This window comes from Microchirus variegatus (assembly GCF_963457635.1).
Source record: "Microchirus variegatus genome assembly, chromosome: 6".
NCBI lineage: Eukaryota > Metazoa > Chordata > Actinopteri > Pleuronectiformes > Soleidae > Microchirus > Microchirus variegatus.
Window position 1 is genome coordinate 29,417,708 of NC_139807.1, and position 12,026 is coordinate 29,429,733.

The following is a 12,026-nucleotide window of genomic DNA, read 5'->3' on the forward strand; positions in this document are numbered from 1 at the left end:
GGGTTCTGAAGCCGTAAAAGATTAAATGTGACCGAATAATGTGGCTGGAAATCGGTCGAATGATTGCCGTGATGTTTTTGTCGATTTCCTTTTTATGATTTGTAAAGCAGCTTTAATGGCAGACATAAAACAATATGAATGCACTGAATCAGCTGAGTGTGAATGGTGTGGTTGGCTGCTGTGTTAAATCAGATTTAATTACCGTGTCACTGAAGAGAAACTCTTGTTTTTGTATTCGTAGGTTTTGTTCTGTGGAGGATTCCTGTCATCGCATCCCCCTGTAACGACGGTGGTCGCGCGCAGACAGCGAACCCTTGAGCCGTGCAGGCTGGGAGCACATTCACGCCGTCATGGATCTAAAAGACTATTACCTGTTGGGCACCCTGCTCGCCTGCATATGGCTCGATCCCTCGATAGCCCAAGAGCTCATCTACCCCATCAGAGAGGAGCTGCAGGAGAACGTCCTCATTGGGAACATACCAAAGGACCTGAACATTTCCCACACGAACGCCGCCACCGGAACGAGCGCAAATCTCGTGTACCGGCTCGTCTCCAAAGCGGGGGACAACCCTCTGGTGCGCGTTCTGAGCAGCACCGGCGAGATATTCACAACGTCAAACCGCATCGACAGAGAGAAGTTGTGTCCCGGTCCCTCGTTTGAGGACAGCGAGTGCTCCTTTGAAATCGAAGTGGTCATCCTGCCTAACGATTACTTCAGGCTGATTAAGATCAAAATAGTCGTCAAGGACACTAACGATAACGCCCCCATGTTCCCGTCCCCGGTGATCAACATCTCCATCCCGGAGAACACGCTCATCAACAGCCGCTTCGCCATTCCCTCCGCCACCGATCCAGACACCGGCCCCAACAGTGTCCACAAATACGAGCTGATCAACGGGCAGAGCGCCTTCGGCTTAGACATAGTGGAAACGCCTGAGGGGGAGAAGTGGCCCCAGCTCATTGTGCAGCAGAATCTGGACAGAGAGCAGAAAGACACGTACGTGATGAAGATAAAAGTGGAGGACGGTGGTAATCCGCAGAAATCCAGCACTGCTATTTTACAAGTTACAGTGACGGACGTGAACGACAACAAACCGGTGTTTAAAGAGAATCAGATAGAGGTGCACATAGCGGAGAACTCCGCTATCGGTACATCTGTCGTCCAGCTTCTGGCCACGGATGCGGACATAGGAGCGAATGCAGAGATACGTTACGTGTTTGGGACTCAGGTGTCTCCTGCCACAAAAAGACTCTTTGCGTTAAACACCACGTCTGGCCTAATTACAGTGCAGAGGCCCCTGGACAGAGAGGAAACCGCCATCCACAAGCTCTCTGTTTTAGCCAGCGACGGCAGCTCCAGTCCTGCCAGAGCTACTCTTACTATCAACGTAACTGACGTCAACGACAACCCACCCAATATAGACCTGAGGTACATAATCAGTCCCATTAATGGCACCGTTTTCCTCTCGGAGAAGGATCCCATCAACACCAAGATAGCACTGATCACAGTCTCCGACAAAGACACCGACATCAACGGCAAGGTCATTTGTTTCATCGAGAAGGACGTGCCCTTCCATCTGAAAGCGGTGTACGACAACCAGTATCTGTTAGAGACATCTGCACTGCTCGACTACGAGGGGACAAAGGAATACAACTTTAAAATCGTCGCCTCCGACTCTGGCAAGCCGAGCTTGAATCAGACTGCGTTGGTGAGAGTGAGGCTGGAGGACGAGAACGACAACCCGCCTATTTTTACGCAGCCAGTGATTGAGCTGGCTGTGATGGAAAACAACAAACGCGACCTGTTCCTCACGACGCTCAGCGCCACGGACGAGGACAGCGGGAAAAACGCGGAGATAGTTTACCAGCTGGGACCTAACGCGTCGTTCTTCGATCTCGATCGCAAAACGGGCGTCCTGACTGCGTCCCGGGTTTTCGACCGCGAGGACCAGGACCGGTTTCTTTTCACGGTGACGGCGAGAGACAACGGGACGCCCCCTCTGCAAACTCAGGCGGCCGTTATCGTGACCGTGCTGGACGAAAACGACAACAATCCCAAGTTCACGCACAACCACTTTCAGTTCTTCGTGTCGGAGAACCTCCCCAAGTACAGCACCGTGGGGGTAATAACCGTGACGGATTCAGACGCAGGGGAAAACGCAGCTGTTTCACTCACCATACTGAATGACAATGAGAACTTTATACTGGATCCGTACTCCGGGGTGATAAAATCTAACGTGTCATTTGATAGGGAGCAACAGAGCTCCTACACGTTCGATGTCAGGGCTGTGGACAGTGGCAGGCCTCCTTGCTCCTCGGCCGCCAAGGTGACCATCAATGTCATCGACGTGAACGACAACCCCCCCATCGTCATCTACCCCCCCTCAAACACGTCTTTCAAGCTCGTTCCTCTCTCCTCCATCCCGGGATCTGTAGTAGCGGAAGTGTTTGCAGTGGACGGGGACACGGGGATGAACGCAGAGCTCAAGTACACGATAGTGAGTGGAAACAACAAGGGTTTGTTCAGAATTGACCCCGTCACTGGTAATATTACTCTGGAGGAAAAACCTGCAGTGACCGACATAGGCTTACACAGATTAGTGGTCAATATTAGTGACCTGGGATATCCTAAATCTCTCCACACACTGGTGCTGGTATTTCTCTACGTCAATGACACCGTGGGAAACTCGACTCTCATTTACGATCTCATCCGGCGCACCATGGAGACCCCGATTGACCGCAACATCGGCGAAAGCAGCGAAACGTATCAGAGCGGGGACTATTTGACCATAATGATAGCCTTCGTCACCGGCGCGTTCGTGGTGATCATCGTCATCTTCGTGACCGTGCTGCTGCGCTGCCGCCACGCGTCCAGGTTCAAAGCCGCGCAGAGGAAAAAACAGGGCGCCGAGTGGATGTCGCCCAACACCGAGAACAAGCAGAACAAGAAGAAGAAGCGCAAGAAAAGGAAGTCTCCGAAAAGCTCCCTGCTCAACTTTGTCACCATCGAGGGGAACAAGCCCGACGACCCCGCCCACGAGCCGATTAACGGAACCATCAGCTTGCCGACGGAGCTGGAGGAGCAAGGGATCGGGCGGTTCGATTGGAATGCCACGCCGACCACGACCTTCAAACCCAACAGTCCCGACCTGGCCCGACACTACAAGTCCGCCTCGCCGCAGTCGGCCTTCCACGTCAAAGCCGACACGCCGGTTTCCGTGAAGAAGCATCACGTGATTCAGGAGCTCCCTTTGGATAACACATTTGTTGGAGGCTGCGACACCCTTTCCAAGCGGTCGTCCACGAGCTCCGACCACTTCAGTGCCTCGGAGTGCAGCTCCCAGGGAGGGTTCAAGACGAAGGCCCCCATGCTCACCAGACAGCAGGTAAAAGAGCACTTTTACTGGTCTATAAGTACTGCCTATAACTGCCCTGTTCCACAGTGCTGAAGTGCCAGTCTAGATTAGAGACTTGCTCTAAGTTACTGTGAAGGAACAGCAAAAGAAAAAAAAAAAAAGTACAGTAGACGTACCGCTTCACCAAGTTCTACTGTTTCTCCAAATATAAAAGAAAGAGTTACTTGAACAGTTGCTAATTAATGGGAGTTGTTATGGACTCAACAATCATGAATAATTTGCGGGGGTGGAATAATTATCGGCTGGTGTTTTGTCATTAAATATATATTTAAATTCATATTTAACAAAAATGCAAGCTGGTGAGTGATTTGCCTTGCCTTATACTTTGTCTGTTCAGCAACCAGGATAGATCACTGGTAAAAAAAAAAAGATGTACCGACATAAAATTAAGTGTGAATCAGTGTCTCTCTCTGTGAAAGAAACATTTTTTTCTCGCCTATCTACTCAGATTGCTGCTTTTATCGCAGACAAATGCTGCAAACATTCATCCAAACAAAAAGGAAAATTATGCAGACTTTTTACTTCTTATCTCCCCATAAAACCTGAGTGTATTCATGTTTTTTTTTTATTTATCGTTATGTTTGTTTCTTCTTTTTCATTTTTTTGGGGGCTGTGTATTGCAATGATCACACACACACACACACTCTGTAACCTTTTCCAGCACCTGCCCCGCAGCAATAACAACAGTCAATAATTAGTCTGCTGTGGTGAATGTCACTGTAGGCTTTGCCACATCGGCTGAGCTCGAATTAAATGCCTCCTCTCACAGCAACACTACAGCGAGCCGAGTGAAGCTTGTCTGCAAACTTGATACACATCCAATTCAAAAAGGATTAGCCAATAATGAGCCTCAAATTTCAACGTAATCCATGCTGCTCTTTATCAAAGCCTTATTAATTTTTTCCTTTTTTTTTTCTCCCTGCTAATAAAGCGCCACACAGACACACAACACACAGCTCCAGTCTAATGGGACACATGTGGACAAAATACAGAGAGAGAGAGAGAGAGAGGGAGAAAAGAGAGCAAGAGCATTGTCAGTGGGTCAGCTTGATGTGGGTGGTACTGAACCTTTAGGTGGCAGTGTTGTGCTGCATGGCAGGCAGGGACTGGCACGGTGCCAACATGCAGTGGACTTAGAAATGCAAAAAAGGGGATGAGAAGAAAAGGAGCGGACGCTTTGTTGGGTGTTCTTAGTGAAATACTCTCGCCTAACGATGCAGAGGCTGCACAGGGGGAAGATTGATAATGGCAGTTAGAGATTTGAGTGATAAGATCTATCCGGAAGGGAGAGTGGGGATACGGGGGGGGGGGGAGGGACGGTGATGGGGGCTGGGGGGGGGGTGACACTGTCGATGCGCACCTCCGGGTCACTGCATCTGGGGTTGGATTTAATGTGTTTCTGTGTGAGAGGTAGCAGTCAAAAGAGGCATTCACTTTGCCAGGCGCCGTTGGTGTGTGTGTGTGTGTGTGTGGTTGATGAAAGAGTGAATGTGTGTAAGAGACAGAAATGGAGGGAGGGAGGTGTTGAAATGGGTGATGGTGGCAATGGAGGGGGGTGGGGGGGGATTCAACCCTTAGGAGGAGGACACATGAGATATGACACTATACTGTAAGCACAACTCCATTGATTCTGCTCAGTCATCCCCACACTATTCCACACACGGGATTTATCGGGCGATCGATAATTCTGACAAACGATTCAAAGATGCAAACAAAACAGGCAGACGGAGCCAGCGATGATGTGAAAATAACGCGCCGTCCGTATCTAGTTTTTTTGTCACACTCGTTCCTCTCAAACGCTCCGAGTTCTGATTCGTGACGTTTTATTGGCAACGCTTTCTTTTACGGTCCCTCTAATTACCAGGTATTTACCTGCTAAATTCGTGGTAACACAAAAGTGTTACTAGGTAATCACCAATGGTAATAAGAAAGTAAATGCACGGTAATGTACTCAGTAAGTAAAGTAAAACTGTACTGTAAAAGAAAGCCAAGCTTGTTTCCGTGTAATTACCATGTTCTTACACACATAGTTTGGGTTAGGGTTAGGTTACCCCTTGGGTAAATAGCTAGTAATTAGGGGACTGTAGGTACCTGCTTATTACCAGTGTATAACCCAATAATACAGTAAAATTTACCATATAGAAACCAGGTGAATACCCAGAATTTAGGTCATAGTTACCAGGTAAATGCCCAGTATTTAGGCCATAGTTTCGCTGTACATACCTTCTTATTAACAGCAGTAATTACACAATAACATACTGTAATTTACTATATAGTTACCAGGTAAATGCCCAGTATTTTGTCAACAGTTTCATTGTATTTACTTTCTTATTACCCTTGGTAGTAACACTTTTGTGTTACTAGGTAATTACCAAGTAAATACATGGTAATTAGGGGACTGTAAAAGAAAGCGTAACTGTTTTATTTAATAAATGTAAACCTTACAAAAGCAAGGGAACCAAGTGTTTGGCCTCAGTTAAATTTAACACAAAACAGCAAAAACTCAAAATCGGCATACAATATTTAAACCCAAAAGAGAACGCAACTATGTGTGTGTTGAAACGTCATCGTGATGAAGTTCTGCAGCGCTGCAGGAATTTAACAACCCGCAAAAACATTGCTCTTTAGATGAGCGACTGTGTTTTCCCCCAAAAAATTTTTCCATGAAAACGATTAGATGCAAAGATGACAACTGATGATCCCAACTTGAACTGAATCACATTGATTATCGCAGTGTCAAAACCGTCGCAGCCGCAAATGTCCGACCACGTTGTAAAGCTCCGGCCGTCTCTCGCCAATCTCGTTGCCTTTTTCGATATTTATTCGATCATTTTCCACCCGGTTTTCAGGGAATGTATTGTATAATTGTACAGAAATTCTAAATGTTGCATAAAAAAATATAGTACAGTGGTGAAAACAAAACAACAACATGTTACTGATAGAAAATTCCAGCTCATGTTTGAGGCTAAGTGGCAGTTATAGATTGTGGTGAAATCAATAACTCCTGAGACATGATTTACTGGATAAAGCAGAGTTATGTTATCAACACCAGTGTTTCTTCTATTTATTTATTTATTTTGTTCACTTTTTTTTGGCTAAGTGTGACTGTTTGTATCGAGAGGTTCACGTCATCTCCATTTCGTAAAGCATTGATGGACAAATATTTTACGGCCAGCCGGTAGATTCTGTTACTTTTATTTTTAAAGTTCTGCCAGTGTTTTTTGATTAAAAGCTGATGAAAGACTCCCTGTAAATCAAGAAAAAAAGGGGATATATATATATATATATATATATATATATACATATACCAATTACCTTTGAATAAATCTTAAACAGACACTCTATCCAAAAGGTAATATCATGGGATTATCATATCATATTCCCTGCAGAGTTGAAGCGCTTTGGAAAGAAAAGATAAGAACTCCATTATTAAAGGACTCCTTATATACACAGAGATTACAAAGAAGTCAATAACATTGAAATGACTACTAGTTAAAAAAATATTATTCGATGTCCTACGCAGTTTTTTTTTTTTACTGCACTTTCTGATACAATGAAAAAAAATGTACTCGTTGCATTGTTGCCTTATGAAGAAAAACAAACCGTCATCAATCACGCGCTGTAGCTCGCGGCTGAAGCAAAATACGCATTTAATTGAAATATAGAATAAATGTGTGTAAAAGCTGAGTCAAAACCCTTTTAAAAAATTGACAAATCGAGGAAAAAAAAAAGTGTCATTATGTTCACGTCTGTGCAAAATCAGCATCGGTGAGGACGGGAAATTGATAAAAAACATGGACACAGAGAGGAGGAGGTGAAGAACATCTGAGGCGTCTTCTTCACAGAGAATCAGCGTACCCCGATAACGGCGTCATCATCACAACACAAACGTGTGATCTATACTGTAATCAGCTTTATAGAGGAACCAAAAACTTTGCTGATAGCAATAGGAGTAATCCTCCCCCCCCACACACACTGATTGTTTTCCCTCCAGGGACGCACACGAGTGTAAACAACACTGAAGAAGAAGAAGAAGAAAAAAAAAACTGTCCTACTTTCACATTGTAACACAAGCTTCTAAGCAAATCAAGCATAATCCTCGCCACTTCACCATCAGTCTCACTCTCGGCCGTCGTTCTCGTCGATGTGGTTTTCGCTATAGCTCAACACGAGCCCAGTGGCTGCACATTAAGCGTGTGCTCTACATCACATCCCAAGGCTCACATTATGGACAAATTGCTTCACTGAGACACTGGATGGAACATCACGCTCTCTCAGTTTTTTTTTTTTTTTTTTACATTCTCAATTTACACATTAACCCCCATGTAAATCCTATATAATGTATGTGAGGAAAGAAGCTAATTTATTCCCATATATATAATAGTATAGATTGTACAGATACACAATTATGTGCCCCCCCGCCCCTTTCTCTTTATTTGTAACCTCACTCTGTTATGGTAATATATAGTATATGTTACGGAACACACAATTATGGAACTAATATGGCACTTTCAGTTGACCCGAGCACCTAGTGTGTGTAAAAAAAAGAAGACTTAATTGCTGTGGGTTATCACTGTTTTTTTTCTTGCTTGGCATAAAAAGAGGCAAGCACTAAAAAAAAGCAGCCGTGTATTGTACAGGGTTAATTTATCCCACATCGCTGTGATGTGCTCTTTCTGCAAACACACATCATGCCTCGGCTCAGGGGACAGAGTTTATTAAAGCTCCCTTTTGTGCATCTTCACTACAGCTACGGCATCACTTAAAACAACCCGGGTTGACTTAATCACAATAATTTAGCAGCCAGATTCACGGGGTACAATACAAAGCAATGCAAGGTATTTTTTAAATTAGGAATCGACAAGGTTGTTTGCAATATATTCCTTTGTTTAATAACTGCTCATCTTCCTATCATTTGATGACAAAAATGAATAATTCCAGAACCACCAATCTGCGGTCCACTTTGGCAGCTATTGGACCAAACACAAACATTTGTGAAACAGCATTGCAGATACATGCATTTTCAAATTTTTTAACACCTTAAAGCGGACCTAGACCCGAAGTTCCAATTTCCGCTGTTTTTTAGTGTGTATCTGCGTCATAACCTTGTTAAAGAAGCCCTGAAGGTTCTAAACAAACAGTTCAGCCACTGCTGAGAACGCTGTGTTTTATTGTAATCTCGGGCTCAGCGAGATCTCTGAAAAAACCCCGGTCCGGTTACGTAAACACCGGTTCTCTGGAACAGTCCGGGCACTAGTCCGGGCACATCCGGTTGCGTACATTCTTCTGACTCCGGGTCAAAGTCATCAAAGGGACTGCGGCGGGGAGTCGTGAAGAAGCTATTTTTAAACACTGTTAAAACAATGTTTTGATAATGAGTAGCAGTGCATCCACCGTTCCAGAGGGGGGAGCTGTGCTTCTGAGAGCGGGTGTGCTGAATATGTCACTTCCGGGTACTGGCCAATCACAAGACTCTGTCTTCTTGGTGAGAGAGCTGAGTCTCAAATCTCGCTGCTGGGGAAACAGCGTCAGAAAAGACGATTTCTATCGGCTCGCTTACAGCAACTAGGAGGTTTTTGACCATAAAAACAAGTTAATGTATGTAAGTAGACCTCCATAACTAACATATATGTGCAACAGGACCACTCTATGTGAGCTTTAAAGCAGCTGTATGTGAGTAATTTGTTGTATTAAGTCTTAATAGCTATACAATAACCATCATTTGTCCTCAAAGACTAAGGAAACGTGACAAAGGAACAGCCACTAAGTTATCTATTTAACATGTTATTTGCCACTCACAAATTCAGTTATGTTTATGATGTAGAAAAAAGGGGAATAAGTGAAGCTTCTTTCAGCTCATGGTGGGATTTTAGTGCCCTCAAACTGCCTGGCAACCCACGGGAATCTCGAGTCTGGGAAAGAGGGGAGGGTCAGTGCTCTGCAATATTTGCAAATTTGGATTGCAGTACCTGTCTTAAGCTCTAGTGTCCGCACAGCTCCTTCAAGTGCAAGGAATTTCATTCAAAGCGACTGCTCGCAAGCATAGTGAGTCTGGAGCGATTAGCGAGTCGTTATCGTATATCGGTTGATTTTTGTGAATATACATTTCAGTACAGTACTAACGTGGCAAGAGTGTGGTAATAATAACTCGTTATAGGGAATCGATGTTAAAGGGATAGTTCGGAATTTTGGACATAAGACCTATTTTCCAACTCAGCCGGTGTGATGGAGATGTACATCGATAGTCTGCCGTTGAAATTGATTTGCCTCGGGTGCACTGTGGAGTCGGTATGGGTGTTTCTAATGCCATGCTAGCAGCTACCATTGCGCTAGCCATAGCACCAGCAAACTCAGCAACTAGATAGAACTGAATGAAATTTCTTGAAAACGTCTCCAGACGTCTCCATCACACCGGTCGAGTTGGAAAATAGGTCTTATGTCCAAAATTCTGAACTATGCCTTGAAGATCAAACCATCTTATGTTTTATAGTAATAGATTTGTAATAACAATGGAAACAGTGTGTTGGACGTAAGAGAGAATAATTTATATTTAAGATGGTAATTACCAACCCTCATGACCAAGCTATTACCTGGTATCACTGTAAAATGATCACCTTATTACCACACTAATACTAAATTTATACTAAGCTGGAAATAGCTGTTATAAGTTATTTAAATATACGTATATATGTGTGTGTATATATATTATTCCTTCGTTTTACTGTACTGTAGTGCAAATTTACACCCCAAAAACAATGCACTTGTAGCCTGGGTGAGTCCAGTCGAGCCTGCCTGCAGACATGTCCGCCAAGGACGCCATTTTGGCCAACCTCACGCCAATCGCAAACCCCCCCTGGTGCAATGACGACAGAGAAGCAACGCCTAGCAGCATTTGTATACATTCAACATGGCAGCCAGGCAAAAGTTGACTCCATTAGTAGATTAGTAGCCAACGAGCACGTTTGTTGACACGTCTTCCGTCACTTTTCGATCATTGGTCAGATCGGTCGTCATATCTATCCAATTTCGTAACAGATGCATTTGCTCTATGTCCATTGGTCACCTCTCTTCTCTTCTCTTGAAAGATGGAGGCATCTACAACATTTCCAGACTTAGCCAAGCTAATTCTGTTGGCCTTATGCTCGAAACTGTCTCACAGTTTCCTTGAGTTACATCTCAGTTCCGTTCCCTCCCTCCCTCCTGCTGCAACAACAATAATGAAAACCGTACATCAGTCGCAGAAAAAGATGCAGCATGTAGTTGAAAGCGAAAGACATGAGAAAGACCTTTGAAGACGACCAGGGAATCTTTTTTTTTTATCTTTATCGGTGTGCATTCGGCGATGTCTTGTCAGTTCATTTAATGAATGGACATCCTATGCAAACAGGAGTTTGTACGGACCATTGTAATTATGAAGCCTTGGGGGAGTCGTCCTTCTTGTGCAGGTTCATTTGCCACATTAATAAGGGGATTAGTCGTACGTACGGGGGCTGATGGCGGTCGGGAGAAGTTTGAGAAAGATTAATGAACTATGACAATGTTGCACCTGAGGGGAAAAGTCTGTTGCAATATCTTCTGGCTCGTGCTGACACGGAGTTTGGCACCGCGAGAAGGAGGAAGATGGAGAGGGGCCAGTGATTGTTGCCGACCGTGATCATACATCCGTTCCCTCATCCTCTTCCTCCGGAGACGGTTTATGATCTCTCACGACTGCCACGCGTCGGTGACACTTTTTTTTTTTGACCGAAGACGTTCAGAAAGGGTCTTGAAAATAAGGTTCGCCATCTTGTTTTCATTTTATACGGAGAACAAAACAAAAAAAAAAACATGTATAAATGGGATAAATAACTATTAATGGCCTAATTAACCACATTGGTGAGCAAACTCTGTGTTTGTCTGTTGCCAACGGCGGTTTAATAATTAAGCAGATGAGAAGACAAACTGACTAATGACTGCTGCATTGCACTGAGAGAGAGGAAAAAAAGTAACATATCCTCGAAACAAACACAGCTATCAGGAGATAGTAAGCCAATAAATCTGCGAGGGGGAAGTTTCTATCAAAGCTTTAAATCATCAGTGAAAGATTTGCAGGTTTTTCTCTTCACCGCAGAGAACATTGTATTTCTTTAGAATACGTGTCATGTCCTATGTGTCTAGGTTTGTAAAAAAGGAAATGAAATGGATCGTGGGCCCATACTAAGGTAGTGGTTGTGAGTAGATTATTGCCCCAAGGGGGATCCAGTTTTGTCTGCACAGAACAACAAAATAAATCAAAAGCCGTGCGTTGGCACACTGGCTGAATGGAGTTCATTTATGTTTTCCTCTGTTGAGAAAAAAAAATGAAGTGCTTCTGATTTAGCCTTTTTTTTTGTGTGTGTGTGTGTCTTTTTTTTTTGTTGTTGTTGTCTGTGTCTGTATCTAGCAGGGGCCTGATTGCCAAAACACAGATGATGGCAAATTACCAGGAATATCATTTGGTTTTTTGTGAGCATTCATTTTTTTTTTATTATTATTATTATTATTACATTAATTTTCATTCCTGTTTTAACCATTTTCTCCTGTCCTTTGTGTCTGTGCTGCTTCCACACACTCTGTATACAATACAGTTTT

The 12,026-nt window shown here is 43.9% G+C and overlaps 1 protein-coding gene across 1 annotated transcript in view; it reads left to right on the top strand.

Moving 5' to 3' along the window:
- Positions 1 to 350: 350 nt before the first annotated feature.
- pcdh9 (protocadherin 9) overlaps positions 351 to 12,026 on the top strand; it is a gene marked incomplete at both ends in the record, with an annotated part of 292,102 nt that continues 280,426 nt past the window's right edge. The window contains one exon of the mRNA XM_083891164.1: positions 351 to 3,386. Within this exon, the coding sequence (XP_083747290.1) occupies positions 351 to 3,386 (3,036 nt within the window). The remainder of the gene's footprint in view (positions 3,387 to 12,026) is intronic.